We start from the raw sequence: 19203 nt of genomic DNA on the forward strand, positions 1-19203 counted from the left end.
CTTCTAAGCACCATATTCCCCCAACTGCACTACTGCAGCTACAAACGAAGTTTTGGAACAAAAGCTTGAGTTTTCTGAGCCAGTGTGATCATTCAAACATGCACCCAAACAGGCTAAAGTCTTGCAGCAATCAAACCATCCAAGAGGATTTAGTGGCAACATCTAAACGCCACAAAACACACCAAGGGTGTTTCTATCCCAGCAGACAACATGCCCAGATTTTAATGGGATACATTAAATCTGCGAGTGTAAACGCAGTGCATCACTCACTGTGGTGTAAGTATTCCTCAGTTAACGGCTCTCCTCTCATTGTTTAACAGAGAGAAACATTGGTACAAGTGCCATTACAGACATTCCTCACACAAAGGGAACTGCCCATGGTTTGGTGGAAACCCCAGAACCCCACAGGGGTCCCAATAAGCTTTGGGGCAGACTCCATTTTGAGCATAACCAAGGCTCCTAAAGCCATCAGTACACACAAACCCAAGGAAGAACATTCCTGCCCTGCTCCGTTCACCAGGCAGCTCCCGTGCCCTGCAAAGCACAAAGCTGTCCCAATGCATTGGACTGGGGAGCTCTCTGTTCAAGAAGGAACTGTGAGTGCCAAAATCTGAGGTGGGCTCACTAAAATGATTACACAGACATCTGTGTAATCTGCACAGCTGTTACTGTGTGTTCTGCAGACATCTGGATTCCCCATTACATGACTAATTGTGCCAAGATGAAGCACAGAGCTGCCACGGGGAAGGCAGGCGCCATCAAACCCAGCAGCCTGCAGCCAGACACAGAATGAATCACCTCATTCTGCCATTTTCAAAGCTATTCCATCCTGCATATTCAAACTGCTCCAGCATTTCTTGCGTCAGCAGGTGTAGCTAACCTGAATGGATGGCATTTTGTCTGAAGCCTCTCTTTTCAATCTCTTGCAGAATGCAGAAGTCCCACTAATGAGCTGATGAGCCCTAACAGAACAACAAATGGTTCTTCTTGCTCTGCTGCTGCTATGTGACTAGCGAGGCATCACATCAGCCAACGAGCTGCAGCACCAGCAGCCTCTTCTGTTTCAATCTTCAAACACAAAAATTCACATTCAGTACCGGACCAAATGAGTCACAAATTGAGGTCAGTAAGACAGTGATTACTAATTTGCCTAGGTTTCTTATCTAGCCTCCACAGCAGAATTCCACCTTCTTGGACTCCTGACACCACTGTATAAGCTGCAATTCATCCCTGGATTCATCACCTGACAGCAGAAGAGCTCTGGCTGGCAGGCTTCTGTCCTGGAGCACTTACCCAACTACATGCACAAGAATTCAGGGATACACCCACCTGGAGGCTCCTGGGGCTGGCAGAGGACAGCAAGGACACTGGGCTTGCATTAAACAATGCTCAGTGCACCACAAGTGAAATTTCAAAAAAAAAAAAAAAAAAAGGGAGGGATCAGCATTTGCTAATCCTTCTGGATAATGCAGAGCCTAAATCAGGATTTAAATAATCTCCATAAAATGCAGATCTCATCTCAGAGCATTTCCTCTGCGCTGTCTTGCGAGCTCAAGCAGCAGCCTTGCACTGCAGGCACCACGGTGTTTGCACACCTGCTGTCCTGCAAGTCCACAAGGGAATCGCATGCAGTTCCTCCTCATTCCTTCCTTCAAGCAGGCTGCAACAAGGGGCTGTATTTGCACTGAACTGAGAACCAAACGCTGAATTCATACGCAACCATTATGAGGAAAATTAACCTTTTTACCAACATCACACGTAACCATGGTGACACAAGCTGATTGCAATTCTGCTTAACGAGGACAGCATGCTGGAAGGTTCTGGCACCCTGAAGCCTGCTCTCAGCACAGTTCATTTTAGACAGGCTCATAGCTAGATGGGCAGGCTTACTTTTACACCTCTACAGCAACACAGCTCATGTACATAAAACAATTAAACGGACATTGGATATTGAACTTGTTGGATAACACTGGAGCCACAGGGAAAGGAGGGAGAACTATAAATGAAGTTTTGTCTCTGAAAGAGCATCTCGTGCTCTCCATTCTGTAACCACAGCAGAAAAGGAAATGTTGTTTACAAGGCAGAATAACGTGCTGGGAATATTTCAAGTACAAATACGTGAAAGATGAGTATTGATACGCTGAGAGGATTAAGTGAGAGAGAGAATTAGCAGAGCAATGGGAACCTCCTTGAGGCTCTGTACCTGAGCAGCAAGCAAGTAAATCCGTTCTGACTTCAGCCACACTGCTGGAATCAGTGGGGAGGGCTCAGGGTGAGGGTAGGTTAACTCTCACATCTCACACAGATAAACTGCTGGAACATGTTTTACACATAGCAGTCATAATGTAAAAATAAAAAGGAATAATGATACTTACTCCCGTACTGACGAGAGACAGCATAATTCTTTCATTTAAGGCTAATGTTTCTCCTTGCTTCATCTTGATTCTCTTCTTATCTAAACATTTCATTGCATACCTGAAAATAATAACCATTCAGAACAAGAACCAGAAAAGATTTCCTCCTATATTCAGTATGATTAACTTGCAGTTACACAATGCTTCGTTAATGTATCCTGCAAGCAGGCTCTTTAATTCAAACACTTCAACCCAGTACTAAAAGCATCAGTACCAAGCGTCATGGCCAAACAAAAACAGCTCTGAAATCTCACAGAATTAAAACGTTTCCAACAGAAGCCTCCTAACAGACAAATGTGCTTCAACAGACAATTCTGTGCCAAACAACCACAGGCATTACGTATCACATATCCAGTTAGCGATAGCTACAAGCAAAGATTTGCAGTATGAATTAAGTTACAGAGACCCTCTCAAGGCTCCATGTAATCCTGGCAGTTTAAATTCCACCAGAAAAACAGTATCTTGAGTGCACACAGAGTTTCACATATATGTATGCTTAAAATGTGTTCTCTACTCCAAAGGAATGTATAGGAAAGCTTTTTAATCACCTTCTGCAACCTGTGCTATAAAAATGAGTGATGCTTTGCTGCAAAAAGCACGTTACCCTCACAACTGCCAAACAGGAGGAGGCTGCGATGCTCTGGGCCCACTGTCTGACAGTGGAGGAGGACAGGAGTGTTCTTCCACAGGAGATCCCTAGCGCTGGGCTGCTGTGGGTTTTAGGATGAGGCCACTGTGTGTAAGCCAAGCTCGGATCTCGCATCGCAGGCCATGATCGCCACGCACGTGTTGTGTGTGAGTGGGGAGAGTGAGAGCAAGCAGGCTGGCATCTGGGTTTCTAAAACAGGGAACGCATTTGCAGCACGTGCTCCTGCTGAGCAGGCAGGCGCTGCCTATAAATAACGCCTCACACGCTGCCCTTCGCTGAGCTCCATGCGGACGGCTGGAATCCTCCTCTCATCCTCACCCCAGCGTCTGCTCTCCCTCTCCTTCCAGCTGCTCCTTCAGCTGCATCTGGCCCCTAGCTACACGCCCTAGAAGGAGGTGACGTGAAAAAGCCTCAGGTGTGTCTGTGGGTTAGTGAACACCGATGGCGTTTACCTTGTGGGCTGGCTTCCCAAGCTCCTTGCAGGCAGTAAGCGCAGCAGAGGCAGCCATCTAGAGTGGTCGGGATCTGGATTGGGGACGGGCAAACAGGTTTGGATTAAGAAAGAACTAAACCAAACCTCTACCCAGAAGCTGAACCTCATCTAGCTTCGAATCTGGGAGAGCCTGGCTTCCCCATACTTGGCCTTTCTGCACTATTTAGACCTGAGAAAGCTGGCCTGTGCTTCCCCTGCTAGTCCTGAGGCTTGCCTACCTCCAGCCATAGCAAAACCTGGATGTGAACATGGCTGGGAATGTGAGAACGACCTGTCTGGGCAGATACCTACTCAGTGTGGCTCAAGTTGAATAAAACATTTATTTTTGTACATGGACAAATTAATGGATTGTATAAGGACAAAAAAAGGTACCAAAGCAAGAATAAAGACAGTATCGTTAGTAGCAGTATTAATATCAGTACTTGAGGTCACTGCAAAAATACTGAGCGCGATGGTAACAGTAAGATGCCTTCCACTGGTTAATAGCTCAGAACTTTATTATTATTGAGATGCAGAACACACACACGCCAGTGAAGCCAGCAGTAACTGCGGACGTGGCACTCCAAACATACCATGCTTGGGTAGGATAGAAACATGTAAAGATGGTCCCTGGGCTATAATTGTTAGGAGAAGAGCAAGATGGAAAGGGGAAAAAAAAAACATATTGAGAACAGTTTGTTAAATCAATGCCCAGACATTCAAAACAGGGCATTATGGGACGCTTATGCCTGGAAACTGAAATCTGTTGATTAGGACAAGCATATGAATGGTGAGACCAGAAAAAGATCTTGCAGTTCCCGCTGAGAGCTCTGTTAAACAAAATCCGACACTGAACTGCATTCTTCCAAATGCAAGCATCACTGCTTTTCCCAGGGAAACATGGACCCATCAGGGCAGAAACTTATGCAATTACACAAATGTAGAATAGCACATGCAGCCTCTGCCCAGGGATGACCCTGCAGACTGAGCAGTGCTGTGGTCCGTGCTCCTCTGCCATCCTCCAGTGCTCCGTGAGCACCAATGAGGTACCAGGACCTTCAGCAGATTAGGGGTAACACCTCACACCATCACCATGTTTTCATAAAAACATCCTTTGGCACTGTGAGGTGCTGGGCCAGGAAATCATTTAAGCACACACTTAATTTTAAACACGTGTGCAGCCTCCGTTGATTTTGACAGGACCATTTAAATGAGGGATATGCTTACGAGTGGTGCTAGCCTGGAGCCCTGCTGCATGGCACACAGCAGGATCAAACAGCAAACGAAGCTTAACGATGATCCAGGAATCAGAACCTCTGGGGATCAAATTTAATTAGAAGGAAATACGCAGCCATGCAATGCTGCTTTGCAGTGATTCTGTGTGAAGTAACCAGAAGGATTTCCTTGCACAGATCAGAGTTCACAGCTATCTTTGAAGCATGTGCATATACTCACATTTTTCCAGTGTCTGCTTTTCTGCAACCGTACACTTCACCAAATCCCCCTCTTCCAATTATTCTATGTACACTAAAGTCATTCATGGTCAGCTGTAAGCAGGAGAAAAAAAAAAAAAAAAAAAGGAAGACTTTATTATTTCAGTAAGAGGCTTAACTGTTGTTATTCAGATTGCATTTACTGTTTTGGGAAAAGGAGCTCTTTATTCTTTGTATTTTAGTGCACTTGCAGGCACCACTGTGTTAAGTACAACAGAAGGAGCCCTGAGCCTGCACTAGCTAAAGGCTGATGGCCTCACTCATACAGAGCTGCAGCAGAGGATGCTGCTCCTACACAGCCACAAAGGAGCACTGCAGAGGGACAATGGTTGAGGCCAAAGAAAGGCTGAGGGCAGTGCTGGGACAGTGCTGCAGCTGCAGTGGGACTCAAGAGGGGGAAACAATTGGAGCAGCTCAGCTTCTTGCAGCTCTCACAGCAATCCCAAAGCTGTCAGCTCAGGGCAGGCAGAAGGGATGTCCAAACGGAACTGCAAGGACTGCATGCCTAAGAATAGAGCAGCGTATCAGTAACACTCCCTGTACTTGATAAGGCCTTTTGAGAAGCAGGATTCAAAACTGAACATTCTCTTCCCCGCATCAGCCTTTGACAAGATAAATATATGTGTAAGTACTTACATGAATATTTAGCTCTACATTTTTCCATTGACAGAATCTAGTAAACTTGTCACTGTAGAAAAGAAGTTAAAAAGTTATCTGAGACTCCTGTGTAAAGTATCATAGAAAGCATTGAGACTCTGATACTGAAAAGGAGATGCGGTGTGCTGTGACATTCATCAACACAGGCCTGCTTTTAGGCAACCATAATCCCACCCCCTCCACAAAAACCCACTACTGAGCAGTGCATCTCTCATCTCCTACATCCCTGTAAGAGAAAGCGATCAGCTCAGAGCATCGCTGCAGATGTCAACGTTCATTTTTGGAAACAACTAGACTAACTTTGGAACTAACCAACAATCAAATGGCATAAAGGGAAATGTAATTAAAAGCAAACAGAGGCAGCTCAATTTATGTTAATGAACCTCTGCATCCCCCCAAGGAACGTTTTCAACTCATTTTTAACTTAACATAGGAAAAACATAAATAAGCAGCACAAGCTGCTGCCAAAAAGCAGTCTCCCATTTCCACATAAATAATTTAGTCCTTATTTTCAAAACAAGGAATAACAGTTCTATGGAGTCGTTCGTAAGGTGTGCTAACTAAGGATTAAATGAAGGTTACTAAGCACGTTCAGCTTATTTTACAGCAACACTTAAGGGATCTGAACTTCTACTATGGCAGATGGAAAGTTCACATAATAGAGCTCATGTCCATACCTTTCCATAAATTTTTGGAATATTTTCCCTCGGAGGCTATCGCAGATCTCTTCTATATATGGCTACAAAGGATGAAGAGGCACACATAAATGTAAGCATATGATGAGCTGGGCATGCACCACCACCTCTCACACACAGCTGGCACACTGAGGTTTGGAGCTGGCTCCCAGCAGCTCTCACCAATCTCAGCCACTTGTCAATCTGCAGCAACCCTAATCCCAGACAGATGAAGAGCTCTCTGCACCCACTGCACACAGCCCTGTGCAGCAGCAGCACTTCCTATGTTTTCCCTGGATAAAGCTGAGGCAAGCATTTCAGCTTCACTGAACTTTAGGAAATTGAACAGGTGCCCTGAAGTGAAACACAAAATATTGTCACCAGCTAGAAAACACTGTGTTCCCCTTGGGGAGAGCTGAACGATCCCTGCATGCAGCCCCTATAAATGGCTAACAAGTACAAAGCCATCACAGCACAGATCTCCCTGCTCTGCGCTGCCCAGAGCTGCTGGGCCCATCCTCTGCCCTTCTCTCCTGAGTATGGAAGCACCTTCAGTTCCCAAATGACTTCGTCCAAGCAGAAGTGCTTCCTCACGTTGTGTGCCAGCACGCAGAGATCTCAAATCCCAACCCAATTAGCAGGGAGCTGTAACTCAAGCAATGTAGGTATCAGTTTGTCACTTCACCTAATTGCCACGTTAAAAACAGTTCACTGAGCAGTAAAAACAACCAGGCAGGGGCAATATTCACAAAGATTGACATCAAAGAAGTGTGAGCTTGTGAACACTCCCATGATGGGTGAGGTTTATTATCTGCACAAACAAACTGTGAATTTAGCTACAAAAATGAGCACAAATCTGAATTTCTTGTTTTTTGTCGATCTGGATTGCAGTGCAACAATACAAAAAGTATTTCACATTTCACTCCTTTATTTTCTAAACTAAATAAAACCACTGGAGATTAATAACTCAGAAAGTGGGCCAGAATAGCACTTTTTTCTGTATTCAAATGGAGGAAAGAACAGTAATTTATAATTTTTGTTCAGCTGAGAGAAACATTCTGGTATTGCTATCACAGAGAACATTCAGCAGTACCTTTGGATTCTGTCTCTGTAAGAACACATTTGTCTCCATGCACAACGTCTCTTACTGTCAAATAAGTGAAAGAAATGTCAACAGACTGAAGCTCACCTGGAAAAGGCTGGCTGGCACTTGCTTCTTGGATAAATGTGTTTGTACGTGATCTACAGCTTGTTTGGAGAAAGGCTTTGGGAAAAGAAGACAGAGAAAGATTTCAAACAGTTGGAAATGTTTCCTTTAAGGTCACAGAGCTGCCGTCCTTCTAAACATAAGAAAAAATGCACATAATGCAATGTAAACCACGCTCCCAACTTTTCTTTTAGTTGAGAGCACGCCAAGGGGTTCATAGAATCACCAAGGTTGGAAAAGACCTCTAAGATCATCCAGTCCAACCGTGCACCCACCACCAATATTTCCCACTAAACCACGTCTCCCGGTGCAACATCTAAGCATTCACTGAGCAACAGCTTCGTTTGGAGGAGATGTGGCCCTGTGCTGGCTCTGCTGGCACTTTGGCACGGGTTGGGATCGCTCTCGGCACGGAGGGCTACGCACGTGGGAGCAGGAGAGCAGCTCCTTCATGATGTACGTGTCGTAGATCTGGCGGCTCCTGCTCAGGCGCTCCTCCTCGGAGTCCAGCTTCTCGTATTCTTTGATCTGCAACGCCAGAGGAAGGGCCCATCACATGAGCACATCTTTAATACTGTTCAGGTCTTTGGCAAATGAAGGACTTTGCTTTGGCTAAAGCTTTGCTTATCTTCATTTTTTTTCTTAGTTAAGACACGTAGAACCACAATTACACGTGATGTGAGGTTTCCCTCCTCATTCTTTTCTTTGTTTGCCTGAAATTCCCACAAAGCTCCATTTCCTACAGCTGTGTGACTGCAGTGCGTTTCCCTCAGCTCAGTTTCGCTTTTGTTTTAGCATCACTCAGGAGCTGCTCTATGCACAGGTGGAACTGAGGAGCCCAGAATGAAGCCAAGGAAACCCCCAGCCCAGCCCTGGTGTTCGCTGCCTGCCATTAGGCAGCAGTTCTACTGCCACCTCTGACCTCTTCCCCCTTGGGACCATTTTATAATTACAGTGATACAAAACATCTTTGCTACGTTGTTTTTAATTAATGCCATGCCTCAAAACAATTAGAAGCAGCAGAGGAGCCCCGGTGTGCATCACCTGAGCTCAGCCTCATCCTCATGGGCACCACAGACAGCATAACCCACGGACACAGCACCCCAAAGCTGCAGGGACACCCCTGCCAACCCCAGTTCACCTTCACACAGCAGCTGATAAAGAAGCTTTCAAGAACTGCCATTAGCTTTCAAGCACCCTGACGTTCTTTTTTCCTTCTTTTTCCTTGTGTTTTTTTGTTTGAAACCGATCCGGATGAATCACTCATCCACTTAAATGCTCGATCGTGACTTAAGCTGCAGCAGTGTGTGATCCCTGGAGTACGGAGCCTTTCTGCATCGAGTGATTTTTAATGTGGCAATGCACTCAAATTATTCCACATGTAATAAGTGCGGCAAGTAAATCAAATATACTGGGAAGAAAAGCTCAAGAATCCAGCACATCACAGGAGAAGATGTAATGAACCTCTTTAAATATCTTCAACAGGATTTTTCCAAAAGTGCATGACGAAGCATTTAACATCTTTTTAAGCAACACTTCGCTAATAACCTAAAAATACAATTTCACATTGTTTCAAAGATAAAGAGGCGGCTAAAAATATCTTGCTAAACAATCGGCTGCAACTTGCCTTCCTGATTACTTCTGACAGCAATATCTTCAGCATAGAAAAAGATGGAAATGATGGGAAAAAAAGATCCCTCTTCCTTGAAAGCAATGCCTCACTGAGTGGGGGAGCAGCGGATCGCTCGTGATTTGTCTCCACGCCGATCCCTCTTCCACTATTTGTGCTGTTAGCCCACGAGCAAGAACAACTGTAACTCATCAGCCTGACAGCACTCCAGACACAGGGTTATCTCAGGCAGCACTTCTAATTAGCACAGAGCAACACAGGCTGCACTGTAAAGGCACCCAAACCTCACTGCTATACTTAGCAACAGGCAGGGGCTGAACGCAGCAGGAGCACGCGGGCGTCCCTTGCAGAGGCAGAAAAATCCTTCCCTACATGCAGTGGATATGAATTCACGTCCCACGTCAGCTGTAGTAACAAGTTCTGCTTTTGCTTTCAGATCTTTCCGAGAGCAGGAATCTACTGCTCTCATTCCACTGGGAGCTGGCAGACGTTATTTACTTTCGCCTCATCTCTGTTTGTAGAAGAACTCAGATTTATCATCATCTTCACCAGCAGAGATCAAAAGTTTACTCCACTGCTCAAAAACGGGTCTGGCTTAACTCTCAGCTATCAGAGATCCTTTACAAGCCGAGGTGAACCCAGTTGACAACTGAGCTCTTAGCAACAGTTCAGGTGACCCACAGTAAAAGCAGGCAACTCACAATGGAAAATAGCAATAAACCCAAAGATACTTTGATCTCCGTTAGCATCCTCCTCCTCTCCACCACCATAGAATCATTAGGGTTAGAAAAGACCACTATGATCATCCACTCCAACCATCAACCCACTGTCCAACTGTTGACCCGTCAAGTCAATCCATGTGCTGTGCTGGCAGTGTCTGCAGGGTGCAGCTTACCTCTTCATAGAACTTCAGCTGAGGGACGGCTTCATCGATTTCATTCATGCAATAGTCTTTAAAGAGCAAAAATCCTGGGGGGGAAAAAAAAGAAAAATCAGAAAAAAACGTATCATTGCTACAACTTGCTCTAATATTGCTATCAGACAAGGCCTGGGAGCCCCATGGGCTGCATACACCTGTGTAAGTATCCGTAATTGCCACAACTGAGCGATGTCGATTCTCCAGCAACTTCACAGCATTCTGAGTAGAAAACCACCGTACAACTCATTCATCTCCCAGGGGCACGTAAAGCACATCCCAATACCTGCCGAGGAACTTAGGAGATGTTTATACAACACACCGAAATATTCCATTCCTCTTCCCTGTCTGATCTCTGAGGTGTTTTTCACAGTAAAAACCAGATATTATTCAAGCATTTTGCTTCTTGGTACTGGAGTTCCATGCTTTAGCGATGAAAAACCAACTCCTTCAACATTTTGACTTTACAATTGCTGGTTAATGTTACCACTAATGGATTTTACAGTGCCATGAATTACATCAGAGCCTTTATAGTTCCTTTGCAAGTGATTTAAAGCACGGCCCCTGCAGCCCACTGAGGAGCCTTTTCCATTACGAGTGCTTTAAGCTCTGCCCCACACAGGCAGTGTGGGCACCGATCATCCAAACCCTCTGCCTGACACTGGTATTTCAAAGCATCACTCAGTAGATACACACATCCATATACACCAGGGCATAAAGTGCTCATTTTCAACTTACCCAGCTACGCACCACTCTGCTCTATTTTATTTTTATTAAGCATCATTGTCATTTAAACTTACAGGTGGCCCTGAATTTGCAGCAGGGTGGTTGGAGCTTGATGACCCTTGAGGTCCCTTCCAACCCAAGCCATTCTATGATTCTACAAGAACCAACACTGAGCAGACAACAGAAGGCCACGCTGATGCACAACCAAAAGCTTCTTGGTTACTTCTGGATCCCAAGCTAAATTTCCTATTAGCAGAGCTTGTTCTCATGGGCACCCCTTGGTGCAGCCATAAACAGACACCAAAGGAGGGATGATGACCAGACAGATGCAGTGCTTTCCCTGACTCACTTGGCTGATTAGGATGATATTTGGATGATCATACAAACCGGGTTTTGTTCTCTAAATAAGGCCAGAAATCTAATTAAGAAATTATCTTCTGAGAATCTCTAAACTTTCCAATTATTCTCACCAAAAAAGAATCGGTCTTGAACTACTTTATAGCCAATTGGGTTTGCTGCTGATTTTCTTTTTTATGAAAACAGAAGGAGTTTGCCATTTCCCTGAAAGCCATTTGCAATCACCACCCAGAGCAGCATCACACGCATGGCAAACGCAGTCCCAAAGCACAGATTACCCTGCAGCCCACTGTCTGCACAGGAAACATCCCATCAACCCCATCTGGAGCAAACCTGAGGACAAAAAACGGCGCATTTCTGGATCCCCACAAATGGCACTCATGGAAATAAAGCTCGCTCATTAACTCTTCTTTTACACATGATCGGAACATCACAGCAAAACAACGCTAAATAGACCGGACTTCTATTTGGACAACGAACCAAAGGAGATTGCAGCTGTGTAATTAAGAGACCAAAGAGCGGCACAAACAGCGATGAACGCAGTGAAAGAAAAATCCCTGGCGTGTTCCCAGACGCTGGCTGCTCACCAATGAAACCCACAAACAAAACAAACCCACAAAGGCAACTGTGGGAGGGGTGTGAAAACACAGCAGCACAACCCCTCAGCAATGCTGCTGCCCACACTGCAGCCCTGTGTGATGGGCAGGGGACGAGGAGCAATGACAGCCTGCTGCGCTGCTCACAGCTTCTCACCGAGATGCTTTTGTCTTTAATTGCACTGCGATGGTGAAGGGGAAAAAAAAAAAGCCACATCCAAAAGAAGTTGGGAACTTTGACAGCTCGTTCATCTATCAGCTCTCCACCATTTTCTCTGGAGGGAAAAGAAGTCGATTCGTTCCTGGTTCAGAAATGCTACTTGGGTCGATATAAAAATAGATCTCTCTCTCTCTTCCTTTGAAAAAACCACTGGTCAGAGCATTTATGTGTGTCTGGTAAGACATACTGCACTCATACACGTTATACAGTCATTAAGAAGCATTTCTGAGACACGCTTCTCATTAACAAGGGATGCTGCATTTCACCTCATGCCAATCCCAGCACTGCCGTTCTTTCAGGGCCACCAGCAGCAGAACAAACGCTGCTTCCCAGAACCGATCTCCCTACAAAAGAAGGTTTCCATTTATGCCTCTTTTCAGAAGTTATGCTATGACCAAAGCACGAGAAGGACGAGGCACCGCCAGCCCGCAACACGCACTGCTCCATCAGCCAGCTGCACTTCCACCGCAGCATAAAGGAGATCTCTTTTTTCCTACTGATGTTCTGAGATTGAGCGAAAAATGATTAGCCAGGAAGCACAGCTTTCAGATAATAGCACAACTAATTGACAGGAGCAGTGCTGGAGTGGTGACAGCAGTTCTAAGGAGCTCGGGCAGAGCTGACGCAGAGCACAATGAGCACCGTTAGCTGCGCGCTGCAAGTGGGACCCAGAGCAGAAAGCAGGAATTAAAGAAATGATAGCATTAAGTAACTGCTAAAAGGAACCAGCAATTATTTATGAAATAAAGATGTTGACAGCTTTTTGCTTTCAAGATTTCTCCTTCTAGGCTATGTAATTGCTGCAACCACCAGATCAGTGGCTGCTAAGGAAAAAGCAACTGGTAACGAACAAAGTGATGGATGGGATTAATAATGCAGACGCGTGAGAGAACAAGAGGGTACCTCACTGCAGGCCATGGCTTCCCAGCCTCTGAGCACTGCTTTCTTCTCACTCCTTTCTTATGGATGATCCTGCACGGCACAGTGTGCCAAATGCCATTATTTGCAGTAAGCCCCATCACCGACACAGCGCTCACGCTCACAGTCTAAAGGTCACCCTGCATTCATCACACCACGTCCCCGTCCTCAATTCATACAGAGAGCAGAATAAGCACCATAAAACTAATGAGGGACTCCATAATAAAACAGCCTCGGATCAAACTACTTATCGAATCTGAGCTGGAACTTTATTAGTATCCGATTCAAATTTCCTTTGAACGGGAGTAAATAAAAATCTTATTAAAGCAAACAGAAGCAGCCAGGTAAGTCAGCAGAGCTAAAAATAGGCAGCTGAGCCCTGGTGCAGGGATTCGCAGTGCCACAGACTGAAAGGAGGCTGCCTCTATTTGCAGCAGACCTGAACGTGGTCCAACATGCCAATGTCGACTCCTTCCAGTAAGCAAAATAGAAAACAAAAATGTCAAGCTGCTTCCAAATCCTTACTAAGTGTGCTGCAAATAAACAGAAGGTGACCGGAGCCCGTGGGGACACCTGTGTGCAGTTGGATGGTTGGGTCCTATTGCTGTGTCCCCAGAGCTCCACAACACCCACGGTGGGCACTTTAAATCAAGGTCTCTCCCCCAGGTCCCTCTCAGATCTCTCCCCATCTCTGCTGTTTGGCTGCTTTCGCCCAACAGAACCCAGAGGAAGGTAAGCAGAGGGACGGCCACCCCGCCTCCAGCAAAGCCATCCTACAGAACTGCTGGGAAACCACCTTGTGCTTCAATCTCAGTCACAGGTCTGGGTTTCAGACACCAAAAGTCAGGGACAGAGGTCTATGATTAAACCATGTAAGCACCTCGAACCAGCCTGCATTGTCCCAGAATACCCAGCCAGGTTCAAAGTCTTGCTCTGCAAGGTAAACACACTCAGTTGTCGTAGCGTAGGATAAGAGAGACCCCCTAAAAACTCCAGAATGGAGACAAGCAATGATTCCTCATTCAGGCACAAAGAGACCTGAAGTGCCAGGAGAGCCAACCCACGCAGGGAGTCAGTTCAGCATCACAGAGCTGTGCCCACCTTGCAGCCCCAAAGGCACCGTGGCTTTCCCTACGTCTGTGAGCTATTTGCCTTTAGCCTACTTCTTCTAACAGAGCCTGATGTACGTCCACCCATCGTTAAAAATAATAGATCATAACAAATTAGAACATAACTCTGCACATAAAAGGCAGGATAAAAGAACAAATTAGATTTTACAAGACAGCACTTGCATACACTGGTGATGAGCGCAGAACAGTTTCTCAAGAACAGAAGCAAACTGAGCCCAAATGAGTCTGCAAGTTGCCAGGTAGCTGGTTTAATAACCTCCATAAATCATTACATGAAAATAAATTTTGCATCAGTTCAAGTGTCTTTAAAGAAAATCCTTACTTCAGGCATGCCCACTGCAGGGGAGCTGCACAAGATGACCTGCAAGGGTACCTTCCAACTCAAATCCTTCTGTGATTCTATGCTTCCCAACAGCCTCAGTCCTGCCTGAGCACAGCACAGGGATATCCCCAGCACTGTCACACCTCTGACAGCACCAGCTCACAAGGCAGAGCTCGTGCACTAAGCTAATGGTGGCCACCAGCATAAGGATTTCCAAGAAAAGGGGTATATACAAAGATATGTAGAAATATTCCAATGTCTAACGTGACAACTAAGTACAGCACTGAGGCATTTTGTCTCAATCAGCTGCAAAGAATGTGCCTGAATTCCTCCACTAAAGCTCACCAAGAAGAACAGAGCGCTTGAGTTCTGTTCTTTTTCCACTTGTGGAAGTGGTGGGAGTTCCTTAGATTTACAAGTAAGTGGCATTAGCAGCTACCAGCAAGCTATTAGCGAGCTAACAAGTATTAGCAGCTTTAAATGTCACCGTTGTTGTTTAGAACTCATCAGCTCTTTCCCTACATCACAAGAACTCTCAGTCCCTGGGAAGGACGTGACAGACTCCTCCTGGATCGATATTGTTTGGTGAAACGATCATTAAGAATGATCCTGACAATGCAGGTCTGCACCCCCTGATCCTGACCACGCACTGCTCCTGCGCAGCATTCCAAGCCACAACAGCAGGACGGCACTGCCCAGCCCCCGATGCCCTCAGCAAGCAGTGTGAGGGACCTCAACCACTCTAATGAGCCAAACGAGGAACCAAACTGCTCACAGCAACAGCAGCAGGCTGCTACACTGCGGGTAGCACCATCAGGCAGTACGTACCCACAGCACTTGGTGAGGAGGAGCAAAACCGCCCCGATAGCGGCAGGGCACAGAACTCTCCCACGTGAATCTCAAAGCCTTCCTGTGCACTCAGAGAGAGGAAAGCTGCTGAGAGCTGAAGATTCGGCAACAGATGGTTCTCATTCTCTCCTGGCTTCCCCTTCTAATGGAAGAAATTATTGATAGAAGCATCTCAGCTCACTCGGAAACCGTCCTGTGTATCTGCAGCTCCCTTCCCAACACAGACACTGCTGGTTGCTCTGCACCCTCCTGAACAGAGCATTGCTTGTAAGGAACCAGGACAGCATTCAGGGACTTAGGAACTCTGCCTGTTCCCTGACCTGCAATGAATTCATAATGGAACTGATGGCCAGAGCTCTCTGGTGTGTCTGCTGCAACTCTTTGACTATTGCTGAAAGCCACAAGACTTCACAGCTTCAGCAATTTATGCTCTACTTACTGTACCCTTGGTACTGGAGTTTTTTTCTGGTTACTAATGAGTTATCCCACTGAGAAGAGTGAGCAGCACTGACAGGGCCAGACAACTTGCTTTGTTATTGCTACAGAGCCATACAGGTAAATCCCATTAACGCTGTTATTATGCCACGTTAGAGACATGGAAAACTAATATTTACCTATTTCACAGTAGGGTTCTGAGCCTTAATTAGTCTGTGAATTGTTTGAGGACACATGGATGAAACCTCCATGGAAGTGCAATGCTTCTGACTGACTGCAAAGGGAGGGAAACCAAGGCTGTGCACGGAGCAGTGACAGAGCACAAGTGAGATATTCCACCAGAAACGGGCTAAGAAAGCTTAAGTGAACAACAGCAGATGGAAAAAACGTAGGTAGAAAGCTGTATTTTTGGTAGGGAAGTGGCTGAGCAACATGCGAGGTTGTGTTTGTAACACACAATCATAGAATGGCTTAGGGTGGAGGGGACCTAAAAGACCACCCAGTTCCAACTCGAAATATTCAAGTGAAAATTCATTCAGAAAATTGGTAATCTGTCACCTGTACCTATCTACGTATTATATTTGTGGTCCATCTTGTTCTCTTTTTCTTTCTCTGCTCCAGCTGTAACCCAACCCAAAAGCTGTGTAATTACACTGCATTGCTGAGATGAAGACTATTTTTCCCCATGATTCAAATTTTCCAAGAACTGTACTGTATATAAGTGTTAATATATATCAGCATGTACACATTATCCATTATGTGATGTTCCACAGGATGATATATATATATATATATATATATATATATATCATCATATATATAAATTTCTTCTATTTTAAAGCTCAGATTTAATCTGTGGCTCCTCTGGGAAATCACACAACCGAGCGTCTCCGACACTTCTAAGAAGAAAGCCATGGGAGCTTATCAGGCTGTATCCCAACAAAGAAATGCTCAATTATTCATGATCAGAAGGAAAAAAAATAATAATAAATGCATACATTTTTAATAGTGACTTTGGATGCTGTCTGTCCCTGACACACAAGACAGACATCTCCTCACAACTGCCTACAGGCAAAACACGCACATCTCTCCAGCAGGAAGCTTCATCAGCATCACTCTCAATATAATTCATGCAAGTATCATGTTTATTTCACAACAAAATAAAACGTATGCCAAGAGAGACGTAGCCTCCAGCAATGCTTCAATTATCAGATGATAACCAGACCTCAAACTCAAGGCTAACTCTAAGAAAAAAATGCACACAGCAGAGCAGGCTGAGCTTGCAGGAAGGCTCTGAGCGTGCATTTTCTCTCCTCCAGCACTCACACCCCACACACAAGAGGAGAAACGCTGTAAGGGAACAGCTCAGTGCAAAGAGCCTTGCAGTTTCTGTTTCAGTTTGCAGTCACACAGCTTCTGACATTTCCTTGTGGTTTGCTCTTGGCGTTGTTTTGAACCCACTGGAGGCACTGCGCAAGGAAAGCACGCGCTCACCAAACCCATACGGGAATCCTGCACGCCATCCACGATCCAGGTTTTAGCCTGCACTTGAACTGACAACAAGGAGACACAAGAATAGAAGATCCCTCTTAGAAGAGCATTTCAAACACCATCTCTCGTTCAGCCGCTCACTTCCCCATTTTGATGGTGCCCACTTCTGCATGGCGGCTGGCTTCTCTGGGTCAGAAACGGAACGTCCCGAAAAATAAAACAAACCGCTTTCATACACCGCCTGCCTCCTTGCTCCTGCAGAAAGCCTTGCTGTGCACACAGCATTTTCCAGTCCCAAGCCCCCTTCTCATGCCCACCCATCGCTGGTGCTGCTCCACGCACCCAGCCCTGCCCTAACCTTACCATCCGTGCCCATCCAGCAGCCCAAAGCTTCGCTGACTTTCTCTACTCCCAACCAAGCTTTATTGCTTTCATTGTTATTTCCTCAGAGGACTGTTTCGTTAGTTGAAAATGCCAATGACACATAGATCTTACACTTAAATTAAACAATAGCTTCAATAACGCTTCGGGGAGGTGCTTCTCCAAGCCTGTTATTTTTAGGCATCAGGGAGCGCAGTGTGCTGAGCTGCCACACTGCACCACAGAAAGAGGAAGAGCAAGGATGTTTTTCTCAACACGTTTTAACTCCAGATCCATCTCATCAGCAGCACCGAAATTCTGAATTAATGCAAACAATGGGTCCCTAACCAGAGAAACAAGGGACAGAAAGCGTGATTCCTTGCACCAAAAAACAAACACACAAACAAAAACCACGGTGCTTTGGCTGTTCTGACCCTATTTCTTTTTTATTATTTCTCAACAGAGCTGTCAGTGAGAGAGCTGCAGGAAACACAGAGCAGAAGGTCAGCACAACGCTTCTCTCTCACTCCAGAAAGTCCCCTCCCTGCTGCTGCAGGTTGGGCTGTGCAGAAGGAACTCTGAAACGGACCGAATGCTCAGCTGCAAAGAGACCCAAAGACACAGAGATGCAGCAGCGGGAGGGAGCAGCTGAATGCACAGGGCACCAAGCAGGAGCTGCATGTGCAGGAAGCAGCTCTGGTGTGGATGGCAATGCTCACCTGGGCTGGGACACCTCCTGCTGCAGCTAGCTGGTTGGAAAGCACAGAACAGAAATTAAAGGAAGTTTACACTCACTCATACTGCAGTATTAGCAGCTGCTGGAACTGCTAGAATATATTTGGTTCTCACTTCTCACCAACCCAAACCCACCAGCTCTGTGCAGGTGACAACTGAGGTGGCTGCAGGCAAACTCCCACATCCCACCAGCCTGCAAACCAGGCCAGAAACCCCTGGCTAAGCTGAACTGGAACTGCAGGATGCAGGACAAGGGGGAATGGTTATAAACTGAGACAGAGGAGGTTTAGGTTAGATATTAGGAGGAAGTTTTTCACCCAGAGGGTGGTGAGGCACTGGAACAGGTTGCCCAAGGAGGCTGTGGATGCCCCATCTCTGGAGGCACTCAAGGCCAGGCTGGATGTGGCTCTGGGCAGCCTGGGCTGCTGGTTGGTGACCCTGCACACAGCAGGGGGTTGAAACTAAATGATCACTGTGGTCCTTTTCAACCCAGGCCATTCTATGATGCTTCATGCCTCTGTTCAGCTCTGTTTCTCACCTACCAGGTAGATGCAAGCTGTACAAAATCCCACAATCAAACAGTGAACAAAAAAATAAAACTGGTCCAAGCAAATGCACCTTAATAACCCCAGTAATCCCCTTCTAAAGCAATACTATGACCCAACTTCTGTCTTCAATGCCCAGCAGCCACACGTGTTGCAGCAGACCCTGACTCTCCCACCAGCTACACCCATTGCTGCTCATTTCCAAACTGCCCTCTGCAAGCAGTTTGCTTTCAGCACGCCTGCCCTGCAGCTCAGCACAGCCCTGGAAGGATTTCACGTACAGTTTTAACACAGTCAAGAAGCAGAGTGGATTCCACGTGTTAATTACAGATATTGGGATAGTAAATAAATAAATAAATGGCTCCCTCCCCCCCTCTCCAAAGCAAACCCATAATCTGGTGTTGTAG

At 45.9% G+C, this 19203-nt stretch overlaps 1 protein-coding gene across 2 annotated transcripts in view; it reads right to left on the reverse strand.

The window, feature by feature from the left end:
• GRK3 (G protein-coupled receptor kinase 3) overlaps positions 1-19203 on the reverse strand; it is a 44092-nt gene that overhangs the window by 13035 nt on the left and 11854 nt on the right. For both annotated transcript variants that reach the window (XR_006177833.1, XM_042865659.1), the window contains exons 3-9: positions 10092-10165; positions 7993-8094; positions 7549-7623; positions 6363-6424; positions 5665-5716; positions 4991-5082; positions 2376-2475 (exon numbers count right to left, since the gene is read on the reverse strand). Coding sequence is in view for 1 of the 2 variants with exons in the window: in XM_042865659.1 (XP_042721593.1) it covers positions 2376-2475; positions 4991-5082; positions 5665-5716; positions 6363-6424; positions 7549-7623; positions 7993-8094; positions 10092-10165 (557 nt within the window). In the remaining variant the exon portion in view is untranslated. The remainder of the gene's footprint in view (positions 1-2375; positions 2476-4990; positions 5083-5664; positions 5717-6362; positions 6425-7548; positions 7624-7992; positions 8095-10091; positions 10166-19203) is intronic.

The sequence above is a fragment of the Lagopus leucura genome, unplaced genomic scaffold (assembly GCF_019238085.1).
Source record: "Lagopus leucura isolate 7727_CA_CO unplaced genomic scaffold, USGS_WTPT01 Super-Scaffold_806, whole genome shotgun sequence".
Classification (NCBI taxonomy): domain Eukaryota; kingdom Metazoa; phylum Chordata; class Aves; order Galliformes; family Phasianidae; genus Lagopus; species Lagopus leucura.